The following is an 18,182-nucleotide window of genomic DNA, read 5'->3' as shown; positions in this document are numbered from 1 at the left end:
AAAACTGATTTTAATCCAGATTAATCAATTTCCAAAAATGATGAAATAAATTGGATAGACATGTTTTAGTTGCCGATTTGTGTAATTGATTTGAGTTGGAGTGTGATACTCTTCCCTATGATGTAGGGTTTAACTAAACCATATAATGCTCCATTGTTGTAAGTTTTACTTTATAATATAAATGATTCTTTTGATAGAGAAAAAAAAAAAAATAAATAAAAATAAAAATTGGATAGACGTTGGCGTTACTTTCGCCTTCCACATGCAAGGCCCTCCGCTCAAAGCAAAAACAAACCGTAGAAAATTATAGAACCCGCCGCAAGCAAAAACAAGGACATACAAACCCAAGTTTTTTTATTATTTTTTTTTTTTGGGGTCGAATCAACGGTCACAAACCCAAGTTATACAAGACAAATTATAACAGTCATCATCCCACCAATCCACTAAGCATCTGTTGAATCTGGAAGTGCAAAACTGTGAGAGATTATCAATCTCAAACTCTCAATCGTCACCACCATGGCCACAGACTTCAAGTCCATACCCATAATTGGTAAACAAAAGATGACATCTTTGATTATTGGTTGTGCCTAGCTTCTATTTCTGTTGAACTTGTAGAGCTGTGTTGCAATGGTGCAGATATTGGTCCTCTTCTGGCCAAGTGTGATGATCCCAACATGGGTCAAGACCCAGGTGTTGCTCATGTAGTCAAGCAATTAGATCAAGCTTGTAAAGAAGCAGGCTTTTTCTATGTGGTACTTAAATTACTTCTTTGTTTATACTTTTAAGTCATGAAAGAAAGAATCCCTGAGAACTTGAATTTTATGTGCTTTTTGATCTGTGATTGACCAGAAAGGCCATGGTATTCCTGAGACTCTGTTAAAAGAAGTCAAGAATCTGACCCACAAATTCTTTGAGCTTCCATATGAGGAAAAAACCAAGATCAAGATGACTCCCGAAAAAGGGTACAGAGGGTATCAGAGAATTGGGGAGAACATAACCAAAGGTGTACCTGACATACATGAAGCAATTGATGTAGGTCTTATTCATTGCTTACTGTATTTGTTATTATTAGTCATGGTCTCTGCTATGGTCATATCTAGTGTCCCTTTTTTTCGTACTGATGTCTTTTTGTTTCATCTGTACTAGTGCTATAAAGAAGTGAAACCAGGGATGTATGGAGATCTTGGAAAACCTATGGAAGGATGTAACCAATGGTATGCACCTTGCCCTACTAAATCTTTGGTTTAAAGAGTTTCATATGCTGAATAGGGTTGGCATTGGGATGTCTCCCCTATACTTATCTTGCTTACTAGATCATTTTAATGTAATGTAAAAGGTCCCTGGCTAATCTAACATCATATCTTTAATTAGGTGTTAGATCACCGTTGTTAAGTTAGTATAGCAAATCTTTTGAACAAATGTAGCTCTAGCCTACTTAGATTAAGACTTTATAAAGAACAGTTCTGCATAGTGGTTGGAGGTGTGAAAACCCCAACATCTTGATTAGCCATTGATTAAAGTTCACTTATAACTTGATTTTGCAAACTTGTGCTAATGTTTTCAACTTCAATGTGTATATAATCTCCACCTGTAGATCTCAGTTCCATACATTTTACTCCACAGTGCTGCTGTTTTTCCTATTATTCATTGTGACCATCATATATAACCATGTGTTTATTCCTTCTGAAATTCATTTTTAGGTAGGGGCTCTATCTTTGTCTTCTTTTTGAGCTTTTTTATGGGCTTAATGATGGATTGCTTCCAAAGTTTTACTGGGTTTACTCATTCAGTCTTATTAACCTGTATGCAGGCCAACTAATCCCCAAATGTTCAAGATACTGATGGAGGAATATATCAGCCTCTGCACAGGCATGCTTTCCTCAACAAACCAACTTCTTACCGTTTATCCTTCCATGTTCTTCTGGCTACAACCATTTGTTTCATTTTTCTTTCAGAACTTTCGAAAAATATCATGCGTGGAATTGCTTTGGCATTGGGTGGATCACCGTACGAATTTGAAGGTAAAAGAGCTGGTGATGCATTTTGGGTGATGCGTCTCATTGGTTATCCAGAGTTATGCAATGACATTGGATGGTAACGCACTAATACCTGTTCTTATTCTACCAGTTCTCCCTTCATATCTAGCTCACATATTATCTAAACTGATGTCCTCATCTCTCTTTTCTTCCATGTGCTGGTTTTGTTCGTTTGGCCAAACAACACCAGTGGAGCTCACACGGATTATGGTAAAGTTTCTTGATCTTTAGGGCTTTCAATGATTGCAGGAAATTAAGAACTCCCACATATCTAATCTTGTTGCATTTGCATAACAGGTTTGCTGACATTGGTTAATCAGGATGATGATATAAATGCACTTCAGGTAAACAGAAAGTGATTGCTATGGTAGCTTCTCTTCAAGAAAACAAAAAATTTGTTTGTAGCTGTCTGTTGGTCTGTATCCTGTTATTCAAGCTAAATGATTTGCTAAAGGTGAGAAACCTGTCGGGCGAGTGGATATCAGCACCTCCTGTCCCTGGAACATTCGTCTGCAATATCGGTGACATGCTAAAGGTAATATTCACCCAAGTATATTGTTCATAACATTGGTGAGAATTCGGTATCACATTCTCATCTATGTCACAAAGTGCAGATTTACTCGAATGGTTTGTATGAGTCAACTTTGCATCAAGTTATCAACTCTTCCCCGAAATACAGGGTTTGTGTAGCATATTTTTATGAGGTATGCAATGATATTGGCCTGTTTATTCACTTTATTGACATTTATTCCATGTTTTTTTCTTCTTCCTTGCCTGGTTTTCACCACTCGCAGTATTTAAATTTACTGCACTTGCTTTTGTTGCATGAACAGACCAACTTTGATACAGCAGTGGAGCCTTTGGACATTTGCAAACAGAAGACAGGTGGAACTAAGAAATTTGAAAGAGCTGTATATGGAGAGCATTTAGTCAGCAAGGTTCAAACAAATTTCGTTGACTAGTTGAAATTTAGAGGACCTTAAACTATCTCAGATTGGATTTTATCGAGTCAATAACCAGCCCCATTGTTTGGGGCTTCGTAAATTTGTAATCTCAGAAAGGATTGCAAAAGTTTACAATTATTGGAACAAGTCTTTGTTCATATACCTGCACAGTGCAAAGAACTTATGAATAAAACCAGAGGTAAATCAGAGTGAAAACAATACAGAATATATCGATCGATTTACTAGGCATTCCACAAATCCAGTCAAAACTGAGATCATTCACTAGCCACAAAAATCAATACTTAAGGGATATCAATACAATGAAACTCTTTCATGAATGACCATAGAGTTAACTACACTAAATCATCAGCAAAAAGAATGTAGCATAAAAGGGAGTGTCTTCCCTTTGCTCATGTATCAGTTGAGTTACATAAACCACGGCATTAGAACAGCTGCAAAATTGATGACAAAAACCAAGTGAAAACCCTAATCCTTGGTTCTGGCTAAGCCAAGCCTCGTAATTCTAGCACAGTAACTTGATCAATTACTATCATACAGCTGACATAGCCAGCCCGTTTTCTGGAATTCTTGCAGCATTAGTATCCTTAAGATAAAGGGGAGTTCCTTCACCGAGCTCTCTAAGCCGATCTACCATATTATAGAGAAACTCAAAAGTGAGAATGTGTTGTGCATTGAAATCTTCTCTTATATGTGGATGCATCCTGAACCAGTCTCCCAGCATCTTGTGCACATGAGCACGAATCATACGCCACGGCACAGGGTATTGTTCACAAAGCTTCAGATACTCCACCAGAAGATCTGCCTGGTCCAGTTTCCGATCTTTCTTGCATTCTTCACCCTCCTCAACCCATTCAGCAGTACGAAAACCAGTAAAAAGCGCCGGATTCTCAAGAAGAGACTCCGCGGAAAGTACCCCATCAGCACCAGTGTATTTCAAACAGTCATGCGCATCATCCAGGTGCCTTATATTCCCATTCGCAATCACAGGTATTTTGACAGAATTCTTCACAGCCTTGATGGCATCCCAGTTGGCCCGCACTTTCTTCTGATCCTTCTCATCTCTCGTCCGCCCATGGACAGCCAAAAGAGAGCAACCAGCATCTTCTAGCATCCTAGCATAATTAATCGTATCATCCAATTTCGGGAAAATGCGGATTTTGCACGACACAGGGACATGAAGGTTGGCAACCAAGTTTTCCACTAAAGATTTTACAAGAGGAAGCTTATCCATCAAAAAGGCTCCATAGTTCCCCCGCCTAGCAATTCTCTGCGGACACCTGAACAACACATTTCATATAAAACCTTCAATCCACACATTTTCTATATCAACACCTACTCAAGACAGTTATCTAAATCGATAATGCAGTTTCTTCTTAATAGGCATTGACATGTTATCGTGCTAAACTAAACCAAATAATCAAACAACATTTCCATCTAAATTTGATTTGCTATACATGAATGCTAGTATCAAACAAGTAGCGAAAAGCCGAAAACAAAGTCTTACCCTAAATTAATGTCAACATAATCACAGTAAGGCTCCACTCTCTTTGCAGCTTCAAGTAAAACCTCAGGATCATTAGCACAGAACTGAACAAACAACGGACGATCCTCCTGCAATTTTTACTCTCAAAGTTACTCTACTAATTAGTAAATAACTTCTACATTTACATCATCACCACAAAAAAGTTACCTTGCAAGTGGTAAATTCCTGGTTCCGATACTTCTCAGTCTCGTTAAAAATCCGAGAGTGAAGCATGGGCGTGTACGCCGCGTCGGCGCCGTACTTCCGGCAGAGCATCCGGAATGGGAGCTCGGAGTTGTCCACCATCGGAGCCACGATCAGCTTGGGCCGGCCCAGCTTCGTCCAGTGAGCCCATGCCCGCTCGATTCGCGACTCGGCGCTCAAGCTCCGAGACGGCGGCGTTTCGGCCAAAGCCAACTGCTGCTGCTCCGCTTGTTGCTGGGCGGAGCAGAGGACGTCGTCGAGGTCTTCGGGTGGGTCCGACGGGTGAGGAGTTCGGGTTTGGGGCTCCGCCGCGGTGAGGAGTGAGGCCATTTGAGATTTGGGTTTGAGAGAGGAGAGGGGTAGAATGGGAAGTTTAAATTTCATGAGGAGACGATGGGATTAGAGGAGCAACCCATCGCCGCCGCCTTTAGGCTTGGTAAAGGAGGAGGACAGTTGCTAACTGATTCTGAGTTTGTTACTCATGCTCGTTGTTGGTCTAAAGCTTAAAAGGTAGGTCATTTGATTCGAGCCATAGGACCCAATAAAATATCTATTGGGCTTCATTTTTCTTGATCAACTTGGGCCTTTGATTATAAATTTTGTCACCGTTAAAATAAGTTACGGTTCAAGAAAATTTACCGCGACCTCATAAAATGTACACATGAACTTTATCGTGCATTCCACACATAGCACTAGATAAATATCATTTACATGGGAATACGATGCATTTCCAATTTGCCTTGGCGGTGAGAAATGATAATTCGAGATCTACCATCCGAACTATATCACGAATTCACGATAATGAGTTACTAACAAAATACAATAGTTATATCAATGCAACTAAAATTTGGTCTACATTTCGATGAGAAATATTATTGAACCAATTAGGTCTCTCTTAAAATTGGATCTTTGTTGGGGTTTTATTTTTTTGAAAGGGATCTTTGTTGGGGGTTTGATCTTGGTGTTGAGATATCAATCTCACATCGGGAATATGAGACCTTGTTTGTGGGTTTATAAGGGTTTAAATCACTCCACTCATTGTCAATTGGTTTTAGATGTGAACCCTAAACTACTTTGTCATGGTATCAGAGCGGTTATTCACGTCCACGTGTGAAACCCAAATGCCACACGAACTCCATGTAAACCCTAAATGTTGTCCACGTGTTAGGTTTGAAAATTCGTCACACGTGCGGGAGCGTATTGAGATATCAATCCCACATCGGGAATATGAGACATTGCATATGAGTTTATAAAGGTATGAGTCACTTCATCTATTGCCAATTGGTTTTGGATATGAACCTCATACTATTTTATCACTTGGGTCGTCACCATGATAACGACTCGTCCAAGTCTTTGACCAAACTTGGCAGTTCATAACTTCTTCAGTATGCCTTTCATATTCCAAAATATATGATTGTTATTAGTTGTAATCACATCATAAGTGTACTGAGTCTCATATGGTGTTGAGTCATTAAACTCCAAGAAAGAATTTTTTTCAGTATCCTAAGAAATTTGAACGCATTGTTAGGGTCAGTGTTTTGAATGTGTAAAACATCTACTAGTCTTGGAAACGTTAGTCATTCTAATATGTTAGTCATTTTCCTTAACTCAGTCAAAATGCTGTCAATTTCTTTAGCATTGTCATAGTGAAACAAACAATGCTGCTGATGACCCTGCTTGGATATCGTTATTTGAATATGGCTACCTCTACTTGGACCCTTTCTTCTGTATGAAGATTCGGTCAGAGCCGCTCCTGCGAAGTTTAGCACCAGAAAAAAAATTTGGATGAAATTTCTCATGAACCATTCAAAGAATGTGAAGCATGAAGCTGATGCTAGATCAGAGATTTTGTGGTGTTGTTAGGTACGTGGGTCAAGTCTGTCTTCACTCATAGAGTGAACTGTTGAAGAAAGCACGAACCTTTCAAATCCATTCGTATCTGGTTTTTATCTCAAAAAGGCTAGTGTAGGTTTACCAGTTGGTGATGAATGTTCCACAGTGAGAGAATTCAACTTTGCTTATGCAATGAAAGAGACCAGTTTGATTTTCAAATATGCGAATAAGAAGAATGACATTATTCAATGTGTGAATGTGATATTGTTGTTGACTACGTACGTTGTTCCAGAAAATGTGAACCCCATGGAGATTTGATGAGATTGAATACTGGTTTTGCTCTTCAACATTGGACTGCAGGAAATCTGCCTATTTCAGAAGCCAAATGATGCAACGGCTCATCCTCGAACCAAGAATCTTGTAGGTTTCTTAAATTAAAATTGGACTGATTTAGTCCAAAAACTTATTTTACTTGAAAATTTGATAGTTTTTCAATTATTGAAACCAGACTCAAGTGTCACTCGTTAAGATAAATTCTATCTGGAAATTAGGGGATCCTAAGCTTCTCATTAGGTTGGTCAAAAGTTTGGTTTGATACTTAGCAATTTGGATTTGGTCTCCAAAGATCATTATTGCTAAATAACAATGATTATTGAGTGGATAAAGGTGGTTTGAAAAGACTAGGGCTTGACTTCCCCTAACAAAGCAATAATCACCATTGATGCAAATACATGTGTCAACAGAATGTTTTGTATTTGATGTTTCACCTTCATTTGAATTAATATCAAACCTCAGTAGATATGCAGTTAATTCGTAACATGTTTCCTAACAATGATTCTTTTCTTAAAATTGACCCGAGCGACCGTATCGTGAAGTATAGTTCATTGAAATATTGAAACTTTAGAGTCACAAAAAAAAAATTAAATTAACTCGTTATGAAATAGTCAATAATCACCATTCTTTTTTATTTTTTTTATTTTCAATTTACTGGTTTAACCATCACTCTTATCTCTCCCACTTTTTTCTCCCTAAAAGAAGGATTTAAATTTAAAAAATAAAAAAACTGACAGTTAAGTTGTCTATTCTACCCATGATTTTTAAAATCCTTATTTGAAATTTTAATCAATAGAGGGTATTTTAGGTAGTTTAAAAATTTAACCATCTTAGAATCCTTTTGGCTTAATTAAGACTAGCCTTTTTACCCGTGTATCTGCACGTGAGTTTATAAAATGGGAGAAGTTTAGCTTGAACTGCTTCACTTAAAGTAGAATGAATATGATTATCTTATTTCTTAGATAACTGCTCCACCAAAAATGGGAATAAACCACGTCATTTTTTTCTCCTTAAAATTTTAATGGTGTTTTACGGTTATGCTCATAGTAAATATTATTTTTAGTCTTTAAGAAATTTCTACTACCTTGGTTTTTTGGGTAATTCAAAAAAAGATTTTATCAAAGACACCAAATGAGCGCCTCATTTTCTAATATAGTAGAGATAGATAGATATTTCGGATTTTGAAATGATATAGAAGTGTGATAAGTGTTTTTATCAGTTTTGATTATCCAGGTTCTTGTGGGAGTTCTTGTGAACTAGGAGGTGCAGAAATGGATTTCTGTGCTTGAGGCAACCACATGTGAATGAGTAGTTGATAACGATGTAGTACCTTGGAGGACCATGCTTTGATGGCAAGGTTGATTTTGGAGACTATGCCAAAGCTAACAAGACCAAATTAGTGAAACATTATACAAGGGTCCCCAGAAAATGCTCAAAAATAATCAACTTCACACCCACAAAAATTGACTTGAGATTCAATCTTCTTCCCCACTGCAGATCTGGCTTTCAGGCCAAGGTATATACAAACAAGAAGATAAAAATAATTGAGAGCACCCACAAAGTTTGACTTGAACATTAATTCTGCTACTAGGTCCAACACCTTTGTCTGGAGGACTTTGGAACCCTTTTGTAGGCCAACTATTTTCTTCCAATTCCCTCCCATTTGATCTCAACCTTTTTCCAGAAACCAAACACCAACCAACAGTTTTTAATTTATAGAAGCCTCTGTTTCCCTCTCAAACCCATCTCCCACCTTCTCCTAATCAAGAAATTGTTCACGGCCTCCGGCGGTATCAAATACACAAATAAGCTTGTAATGTACAAAAAATATCAACACATAGTCGTAAATTAACACTAGATACATGTTAAATGCTCCGACAATACATTACGGCATAATGGCTTGTCAATCAAACTCGGATTAAAAAGTTTCACATGGCTGATGCCCGACGACTAGACCACTTTTGGTGTGAAGTATGTCATGATAGGAGAATTTGAAGTAGTCGAAACCCTTGCTGATAATTGTGGCAATAAATTAGCCGTTTGGAACCGGCAACTGTCCAACCCCAGAAATTGCTTTGGTCAACCGTAACCAAAACGACATGTTGGTCCACTTCTTTATCATTCTTTGACCTAGTCCCTTTCATTTCCTTGAATTCTCCTACTTTTATTTCTTTGATTTGAAAAAGCTTTGTGGTTATGGTAATGGAGGAAGAAAGCAACCAGAGATTATGTAGTAGTAGGCATCCAAAGAAGGAGAAGACCCAAAGCAAAAGCAACGACAAATAGAAAGCTGCAAAATATCAACCACAACCCAAAAACACCCACTTTCTCTTTTTCAGACTAGATCACCAAATCCACCACCATTCTCATTTCTTTTGTTAAAGGACTAAAATAATTCACAGTGTTTTTGAGGAGGAGCAAAGAAGAAGGAATCCCATATTGTACAGGATGATAATGATTTTGATTCATGAAGACATGAACTAATTGATTAACCAAACTCACTCTATCTCCTTCGAGATTGAACCGAGTCCGAGCCCAGCTACAGTAACGTCTACTACTACTAGCTAGTACATCTCTACCATTGATTTTTCCATCTAAAAGAAGCTCAAACTCATAGACAGAGGCTTTTTGTTGATCTAACTCGATTCTAGGATGAGATTGGAGGCCTCTGCAATATTGAGAGAATGATTGTGCTCTGCTTCATATGTCACTACTAGCATCGATGGATCATCCAAAGCTCTTTCTACATGTTTACGAGCCGGGCACCCTCTAACACTGCTGCACTTGTAGTATCCCCTGTTACATACATAGATCACAAAATTAAACCACGCCAATTCACAAAGATGGAACCAAATTTCGTAGCAAATGAACACCAAGATCAGCGATTTTTATCGAAATGGTCAGAATTTTGTACCTAGGATGCGGTGAGCCCTTGATGGGTTTCTGCCCGTACTTTCTCCAAGAGTAATCATCCGGTGGAATATCCGCCATCTTTAAGCTTATCGCCGGAACTCTCACTACCCTCTTCAATCTCAGCTTTCTGTAACAAAACCCACAATTTCATTTTAGCAAACAAAATCTAATCTTTATATACAAATCATATCAAGCTAACATCAGAAAATAAATTACAGACTAGCCGGAAAAAGACTGCACCTTTTCTTAGAGCAATGGCAGCGACCGGAGGAGCTGGCGCCGCATTTGCCGGAGCCCAAGGTGTCGGAGCTGCACTTGCGCTTCAACGAAGCCGAAGAAAGCGGCGGCTTTCCGGCGGAAGAGACCTGGGACATGTTGGTAATTTGGAAAGCGGAAGACGACATGGGGTGCTGCTGCTTGCTGTCCGAGTCGCCAGTCAACGACGACATAAACGATGTCGTAGCAGCGGAGGAGTACGACGAGAAGTTAATAGTGGTTGACGAGTCTTTAGTCCCCTGCTCCATGTGGTGCATCACCACCGCGGGCGGCGGCGGAGGGATCTGCTGGATCGGCGTCGCATGGTAGACCCTAGTGGAGGAGGAGTCATGAGTGGGTCCCAGAGGGGCGCGGCGGAAGCGGGCGTGGCCGGTGCGGGTGCGGCCGAGGAGGGAAATGACTTTCTTGAACTTGGAGACGGCGGCGTCGGCGACGGCGGTGCAGTCCATGTCCATGGAGTGGTGGTACTTGTTATTATTATTACTATCTTGTTTCTGCTGGGATGACGAAGAAGATGACGAAAGCAGGCGTATGAGCTTCTCGACGCTCTCGAGGCCGGAGGCGGCTTCCTGGACGACGGCGTTTTCTTCGAGCTTGGCGGAGGAGAAGTTTCTATAGCCCATGAAATCGACGGCCATTTCTGAAGGGAGAAGAAGAAGAGAAAAGTGGGAGAAGGATTGAGGAGGAGGTGTTGATAAAGGGAAGGGTGTGGAAAAGAAGGGTCAAAATGATGACGTGGACCACTTGGGTGACTGTCGGGGCTGTCACGCTAGCACTTTGCCGTCAACATGTAGTTGCGAATAAGATCCAACCACACACACTTTGTCATGCACGATTCATTTTTCATTATCTTACATTTTTTTGATGCTCGGTGTCGGATATTGACCTTCATCTTCATAAATAAATAAATTTTGATTTCGATGAAAATTTCGGTATACTTCGGACATTTTAACAAGGTCATTTTATTTCAATTGAGATTTGATAAATTGTGGACGGATATTAGTTTCCGTGGATATTAGTTTCTATCGATATACTATCAACGGAAATATTGATAGTTTTGAAGAAATTTGTAACAACGTGTTGAGAGAGTGTACGTAATCTTGTTAAAATTTAAAAATGATAGGAGAGGGTCAAGGGGGTAGTGTGAACTGTGTGATTGAGTGGTGTGATCTCGATGGTGTGTGAATGTGACTAATAATTTAGTAGATGGGGAGGACGAGAGAGTTGACTTTGTCTGTTGGTAAGTTTTCAGGGTTCACTGACTTACTGGGTTGGATGGGAATGGAGGGAGGAGGTTGAAGCTGGTTAGAATTTAGATTGGAAGAAACGTTAGGGTTGGGGGTGACTTTTGGGGATAGTGATATTTTGGAGTTGTGTGTTTGTGAATTAGGTTGGTGCATGTGAACTGGTCAATGGGGGAGTGTTGTTCCACAATAATCTGTTGTGTTTTGCGGAATCTCTGTTTGTTTTGCAGTTTAGTTCACTAATTACTGTTAGGTGATTCACCTGTATCAAAGTATTGTAAATTTAGACAAAGTTTTATTATGTTCCACTGTTTAATGAGTGAATGAGATGATACATATATAACTTAAAGTTTCACATCCACTTGAACGAGAAAAATCATAAAATTAAAAGTCTGATGAAACCTAAGATCGTCTCAGGTATTCATTAATTTCATTATGATATTGATCGACTGATGAAACGGGAAATGCTAGCTTGAATTATACAAAGGAGAACCATAAGATAATGAGATTTTACTTATTTTCTTTATTATTATCCAATGTTAAATCCAGATCAAACGATAATTGAGCACAATTAAACATAAACACTACAATATATTTGACATCCAGTCACGTTCACATACTCATGTTCTAAGCCAGAAAAAGTATAATACAAAAATTAAAAGTTACTTAATTTCTTCAAATGAGCTAAACATAGCTCTAATAATAATAGAAGTCGATCAAAAAGGTTGCTGCTAAAAAATATTGAGAACAAAACGAGCAAATGTTCAAGAAAATTTGGTTGCTTCTAGTTGCAGCCTTGTAGAATTCTAGGTGCCTATTAAATTTTAGGTTTTGCAGGCGTTGGATTTATAATCCAAATACTTTAATCAAACTAATTACACTAATTACTCCGTAACTAAGAGTCAATTTATTCGGGTCCTCCTCAATCAATATTCTCCTGGTCGACATTTTATATTAAGGACCAAGGAAACAAAAACAAAAAAATGAGACCAAATTAAAATTGGTTATAATAATGTATGTGGTTGCATGCGTACGAGAGGAAGCACGTGTGAGGGTGACTCGGGGGTCGGGGGTATTGAGTATTGACTACGTAGCTACAGAAAAGTCAAAGAGGGAAATTGAGGAAGAAATGACATTGAGCCATTCAGGTGAAGAGACGTCTTCGAGTTGGCTCACTTGGCTGCCTACACTTTGACTTAGCTGACTCATTGAGGCAGTAACTTGTGGGTGACCAATGTTTACCTCTGTAAATGGTTGTTAGTAAGTAACCACACAAGAGCCCATGGTAAAATCATTTTAGAAGCTCGGTAGCACATTTTAGAAGCATAGTGTTTTAATTCACAATTCTTTCTAGAAGTCGCAACAATTTAACCCTTAATTAGTTTGACTAAAACATGGTTTGAAAACTCCACGAGCTAGAGACAAGTTTTTTTTTTTTTTTGAAAGGTACAATATTTCATTAATAAATTTAGGCCATAATGACATCAAGGCATCATTGCATTAGATAATGAGCTTACTTATTCAAGTGAGTTTGACAGAGGATTAAACTAGATACAAAACAAGATACCAAAGAAACTTAAAACCAGAGCCAATGCGCTCAATTGCGGTACTGTAAGCCCTATGCATCCATCTAGTTGCAGCTAACTCGCATAGTTTGCCAAGCTATCCAACCGCTAATTAAGCCACAGCCAGGTTGAGATCAGGCTTAACAGCTCAATTTCAAATCTGACTTTTATAGTCTTGAGGTTAGACTCAAGCCCAAGAACTCAAGTCCAACCCCAAACCCTAGCAGATGTGCATCGTCGCTTGTCGAAAAACTCTGATCGTGCTGACAACGACCTCGACAGCTTCATCACTAGCATCTTTGACCATGCCGGTACCATCATCAAGTCTTCAAGTTGAAGAGGCCCAACACTCTTGGATTCAAACTCAAACTCAAGCCCAGTGGCCCGAGTCCAAGCCTAAAACCCCCTTGGGAGTTCTCCAGCCTTGCACGTAGCCAAGTCCGGTGGCTGCCAGATCTTTTTAGTCGGTGCAGAGATCGCCGCCATTCACATAGAATCCACCACCTCGCAGCCATGTCTCGATTGATGGAGATTAGCTTCTAACCAGCGCGAGACAACAAGAACCCCATCATCGACCAGTGCAAGGGAAGTCGCATAACTGGCGGTGACTTCGTCAATTGACTTCAACATGAGGATGAAATGGATAGGGATTGCAGATAAATTGGTGAGGTTTGGAGGACAAGACTGGATCAGAGATACTAGGGTGAGCGGCGCTCTTAGTTTTGCGTCAAAGAGAGCTGCGCATTAGGGTTTTTGATATCTAGGTGGTTATTTGGTTGTTATTAGCTAGCTAGAGACCAGTTTGGCTGGCTTTGGTCTGATTTTATTCACGAAGCTCCCCCAAATCCCCTATTGCCATGGAGTTCTACAAAAAGAAATTTGTGAACAAATTAGAAAATTTAGCGCAATTGACTATGATAATATGGTTGTCGTTAGATTGTGTATTCTAAATTACGTCACGTGAATATTTTATCTTGTTAATTATTTATATAGTCCGTAAAATGATACAGTGTAGCTAGATTAGGCATTAAAAAGGAGGTATTAGAGTTGACAAAACTTTGGTGTGGTATATGTGTGTTAAGATAAACATGACACAAAAGGATCTGGTGTTTTACACCAAATCAATTTGGAGATCGAAGACAACATCTATCATAGTGGTTGAAGAGTCCTCTACAAGTATAAGTTTTATGTCACTAGACAAATGGTTCAACTAGTCAATATATAATACGATACATCATGTATCTCGTGGAAAATGAATATGGATTTCTATGGGAGAAGCTTGCATGTGTTGTTATACGCTGACCAATTAGGTAAGAAAGACTTTCATTATGGCTCATAGTGATGAGGCATTGCAGGCAAGTCGATCATGTGAATCTGTCTATATCCTATATCAAATAATGATGTGTATGAACAAAGAGACAGTAGGGTCGACGAAAAACCATCGACATGTTTGATTTTTGAATGGATTTATATATTCAAGTGTGACAGAATATAGAAAACTAGTCATTCGCACCCAAATTAACCTGCTCATCAGTCTCCGGCAAGACCAAACAAATTTGATCGGAGGAGCCAAGTACAACTAATCAAATTTGCGAAAGACGTCCCTTCCCGGTAGATATATATAAGATAGAAGAACTTTAGCATTAATCTGGATATCCTTAAATGTATATTTGAATCCGTAAGCATTTTTAAGCTCATAACAACACTAGTTCTATACTTGCAGGAACTTTAGCTTGAAGCTCTTTCCAGACTATTTCCCGACCCGACACTAGCCAATCGGCCAAAGTCGACTTTGGCCGATCATAGCCTTTTTTATAAGATTTATCTTAATCCATATCTGCAGGATGATGACCTAGGGAGGGGTTGAAGACAGGGTTATCAAGACACTGCGCCCTTTGCATCATGTAAATAGCGAATTCAATTTTGGCAATTTCCGTCTTTCACTTTCATCTGCCTTCTGGGAGATCGACGCCAGGAGCAGATGACAAACGCTACAAAGATTTACAACGACATTAATCAAATTAAAGGAAATCAAATAAGAGGTAAAATAAATGGAGTCAAACATGCATAGAGAAACACATAGTAATACCTCTGAGGCTCTGAGACAAGAATAAAGTACTTGTATAGACTGTTTTGTTGTATGAACAGTGAAATGTGAATTTCATCGCAGTAACTGTAGCATAATATTCAGACAGGCCCTAAATTTGAGCTTGAAAGCTTCCCTCAGAAAGCTGTGAGGACTCGATGTTGTAGAGCTTTGGCCTTGTGTGAACTCTCTCCTTTCAGCTCTCTTCTTACCACTGCTCTCTCTTCTTTTTGCTCTCTGTATATAGGCATAGTGGATTAGTTTGATTAAGTTGCTATCAATTTCAATTCAAATTGAGGTTCTCATCAATTGATCATTTATCAATTTGAAACTAAAAGATTATAGCATCAACCAATTTCTGTCTTCCACGATGAAAGCTTCTGAGGCGTTTGTTAATTTCAAACTTGGTCTTCATGTTTGTAGGACAAACAATCAAATAAAGACAATATAAAGAGCACTTTTAAATTGATTTAGTCAAATAACAATAATACTAGTTCTGAACTTGCAATTTGCATTGCCCTAACGTAGGCTCATAACAATACTAATTCTACACTTGCAGGAACTTTAGCTTGATGCTTTCTCCGTACTGTTTCTCGGCGCCACTCTAGCCATGACCAATACTGGAATGACTTTAGCCATTCCCCATCTGCTGGATAGTGACTTGCGGAAGGGTTGAAGACAAGTTTATCAAGACACTGCGCCCTTTGCATCACATAGATAGCGAGTTCAATTTTGCACCAGTTGCCTTCACATCCAAGGATTTCAACTTCTTTAAGTTCTTTCACTTTCACTTGCCTTTGGAGAGACGACAAAAGCAGATGACAAACGCTACAAAGATTTACAACACAGATGGAGTGTGACAATCAAAGGAATCAAATAAGAATAAAGTACATGTATGAATAGTGAAATGTGAATTTCATCGCAGCGACTGTAACATAATATTCAGACCGGTATTTACCCTAAATTTGAACTTTGCAGAAGCGGGGAAGCCTTGAGGAAGGAGAAAACTAACAACACATCTAAACCTTCTTCAAGATCATCAATAATCTCGACAGTCAGCTCCAATTGCTTGAGATTCCAAAATTGGATTGTACTTCTTGGCATTACCAGAATCTGCGTATATATGCAAATACATTATAAAGAAGTAGGCGCTACAGAAGCAATATAAAGCAAATATAATCTAGATTCCGACCTTTTCCTTACCTTTTCAGAAAATAATCCGCAGGTTAAGATCTCAACCTGTGCAGCATTGGATTGTGACAATAGAGCAGGTATTTTATTCTCAGCCAATCTGTGAAAGTACAAGTCCGACATACGTGGTGCATTCAGGAAAACGTTCCTCTCTAACTTGCAGAAGGAGTGATATTCGAAAACAGTGAGTTTCATGGCAGAAAGTGTCAGACTTCCTAGGTGCACACGTACAGTCGGATCATCTCAAAATGTTTAAGGGATGGATTAACAACCTTCAAATCATATTCAAACCGGCAGTTTTTCAGGCGCAAAACTCTAAGCGGTATGACAGGATTGGAGAGAACAGATTCAAACAAATCTTTGTTAACTTCTGTACAGTCCAATTCAAGAGATTCCAAATTGTGAAATCCAGTAAAATCCGGACGTGGCTTTAAGAGCAAAATAACGTAGATGTAAGTGCTTCAGAGTTGAAGAAACTATAGTTTCGTGACGTGACACAGGAAACATCCAACGAGGGAAACTAGGCGTCCACTGCGGCAGCATTTTCAGAGAAATCAATTTAACCTGTTCAACTCCGTTTGGAATAGCATGCCTAACACATACATTAACGATGTACTACTGATTTGTGGAAGCTTCATCACCAGAGTATCCTATTGTTAAGGAGTCTATCTTCTCTCTTGGAAAAGTCTCCATGAAATGGACTACTCGTTTCTCATAGTGCTTGTATTCGAAGTCATTCCTGAAACCTACATTCTCAACAGTTTTATGACTTTATCAACGACGTCATCGCACATCTGCTCAAAATCAAAAATAAGATTTCTCCTCAACCCCCAGAGCCGTAGCCATCGTTTTGACAGTACACTGGTTTTCGTCAAGTGTCGCATCGGCAACTTACTCAGAGAACACAATCAGGTAGTTCACTGATCCGGTCCCCATTAGCAGCCTGGTCAGTACATTTAGAAACCAATTTCAAAACAAAATGTCAAATCTTTGTCTTCGTTTAGCCAAAGTTACAACATGCGATTAGCAATTAAAATTTCTAAAGAAGCCGACTAGCCGGAGTAAGTGTATCCCCGACAAATTTTTGAACCACTACCGATCTATTTGTCTTAAAACAGTACGGGATAATTTGTGAGAGGAAACTACGAATATCCAAACTTTTCAGAATAACATAAGTAAGATGTATGACCTAATGTAAACGTTGATGCCTTCAATTTTGAAGTTTCTTGTTTCTGATCCATTAGTTTACTGAATAATGTAGCCACGGATCGAGAAACGAGAATAGGAGACACTGGCCTGGCCCCCTACGATGATCAGTGATGAGGTTCGCCAGATGATTCCGATCGCGAGTACAAAGTGGAATTCTGAAGAACGAAGAACAAGGCCGAGAGGGAAGAAGAGTGAAGGCGCAGTAAAGCGTGGAAATAAAACCCTAAATAGGGTTAGGATTCACGAAGCAACACCTCAGCCAATAAATATACGGGAAATTTTTCTATACCGTTCGATATAGCATGCAAACGGAAACGGATGTGATTGTTGATTCATAATTTGGTTCGATAATGAAACTTCACTTTTCAACCCATTCTATGTAGGAAGCGTTGAAATGTCAAAGAGTCACGTATGACTCTAACCTTTCAACGCACCCAAATCATTATTCGAGAAATAAATATGATCCTCACACGTAAATAATAGTGAGATGCCTAACTTAACATTCAAAATCTTTCTTAAACTATCACCAAGTGTCTTGGCTTCCACCAAACCATTATTCTAGAAATAAAGATGATCCTTACACGTAAATAATAGTGAGATGTCTAACCTAGCATTCAAAGTCTTTCTTAAACTATCACCAAGTGTACCAAGTGTCTTGGCATACCACCAAGTGTCTATAAATATCAAGACTTCCCAAGGCTGAAGGGATCTCCAGATCTAGAACTCTATTTTTCTCTCTTCTTCCCCAATTATGCCTACATAATCTCTCTCTCTCTCTCTCNCTCNCTCTCTCTCTCTCTCTCTC

The 18,182-nt window shown here is 39.0% G+C and overlaps 3 protein-coding genes across 3 annotated transcripts; 1 reads left to right on the top strand and 2 right to left on the bottom strand.

Moving 5' to 3' along the window:
* The first annotated feature begins 407 nt into the window (after positions 1-407).
* On the top strand, positions 408-3,122 carry LOC101311031 (probable iron/ascorbate oxidoreductase DDB_G0283291-like). Its single transcript, XM_004287959.1, has 11 exons — positions 408-550; positions 637-752; positions 850-1,032; positions 1,147-1,214; positions 1,811-1,869; positions 1,956-2,094; positions 2,227-2,246; positions 2,334-2,380; positions 2,491-2,571; positions 2,651-2,740; positions 2,870-3,122. Exons 1-11 carry the CDS (start codon positions 517-519, stop codon positions 2,996-2,998), a joined length of 966 nt encoding a protein of 321 aa, XP_004288007.1. The 5' UTR covers positions 408-516; the 3' UTR covers positions 2,999-3,122.
* Positions 3,123-3,234: 112 nt separating this feature from the next.
* LOC101312491 (tRNA-dihydrouridine(16/17) synthase [NAD(P)(+)]-like) lies at positions 3,235-5,057 on the bottom strand. Its single transcript, XM_004289158.1, has 3 exons — positions 4,692-5,057; positions 4,506-4,612; positions 3,235-4,278 (listed from the first exon to the last, which is right to left on the bottom strand). Exons 1-3 carry the CDS (start codon positions 5,055-5,057, stop codon positions 3,531-3,533), a joined length of 1,221 nt encoding a protein of 406 aa, XP_004289206.1. The 3' UTR covers positions 3,235-3,530.
* Positions 5,058-8,379: 3,322 nt separating this feature from the next.
* On the bottom strand, positions 8,380-10,721 carry LOC101310739 (probable WRKY transcription factor 15-like). Its single transcript, XM_004287958.1, has 3 exons — positions 10,047-10,721; positions 9,808-9,933; positions 8,380-9,689 (listed from the first exon to the last, which is right to left on the bottom strand). The coding sequence occupies exons 1-3, from the start codon at positions 10,718-10,720 to the stop codon at positions 9,530-9,532; spliced, it is 960 nt and encodes a 319-aa protein (XP_004288006.1). The 5' UTR covers position 10,721; the 3' UTR covers positions 8,380-9,529.
* Between the last annotated feature and the right edge of the window lie 7,461 nt (positions 10,722-18,182).

The sequence above is a fragment of the Fragaria vesca genome, linkage group LG1 (assembly GCF_000184155.1).
Source record: "Fragaria vesca subsp. vesca linkage group LG1, FraVesHawaii_1.0, whole genome shotgun sequence".
Classification (NCBI taxonomy): domain Eukaryota; kingdom Viridiplantae; phylum Streptophyta; class Magnoliopsida; order Rosales; family Rosaceae; genus Fragaria; species Fragaria vesca.
The sequence above is the reverse complement of the archived record's forward strand: the minus strand, read 5'-3'. Positions and strand labels throughout refer to the sequence as shown.

Bases quoted from the DNA above. Each gene is read 5' to 3' on its own strand.
- LOC101311031 (XM_004287959.1), top strand. From the start codon at position 517: ATGGCCACAGACTTCAAGTCCATACCCATAATTG. The intron at 753-849 runs GTACTTAAATTA...GTGATTGACCAG, and splicing joins AAGCAGGCTTTTTCTATGTG to AAAGGCCATGGTATTCCTGA. The intron at 2,095-2,226 runs GTAACGCACTAA...AAACAACACCAG, and splicing joins TTATGCAATGACATTGGATG to TGGAGCTCACACGGATTATG.
- LOC101312491 (XM_004289158.1), bottom strand. From the start codon at position 5,057: ATGGCCTCACTCCTCACCGCGGCGGAGCCCCAAACCCGAACTCCTCAC. The intron at 4,613-4,691 runs GTAACTTTTTTG...TAAAAATTGCAG, and splicing joins AGGAATTTACCACTTGCAAG to GAGGATCGTCCGTTGTTTGT. The intron at 4,279-4,505 runs GTAAGACTTTGT...TGTGTTGTTCAG, and splicing joins TATGTTGACATTAATTTAGG to GTGTCCGCAGAGAATTGCTA.
- LOC101310739 (XM_004287958.1), bottom strand. From the start codon at position 10,720: ATGGCCGTCGATTTCATGGGCTATAGAAACTTCTCCTCCGCCAAGCTC. The intron at 9,934-10,046 runs GTGCAGTCTTTT...GTTTTGTTACAG, and splicing joins TGCCATTGCTCTAAGAAAAG to AAAGCTGAGATTGAAGAGGG. The intron at 9,690-9,807 runs GTACAAAATTCT...TGTATGTAACAG, and splicing joins AAGGGCTCACCGCATCCTAG to GGGATACTACAAGTGCAGCA.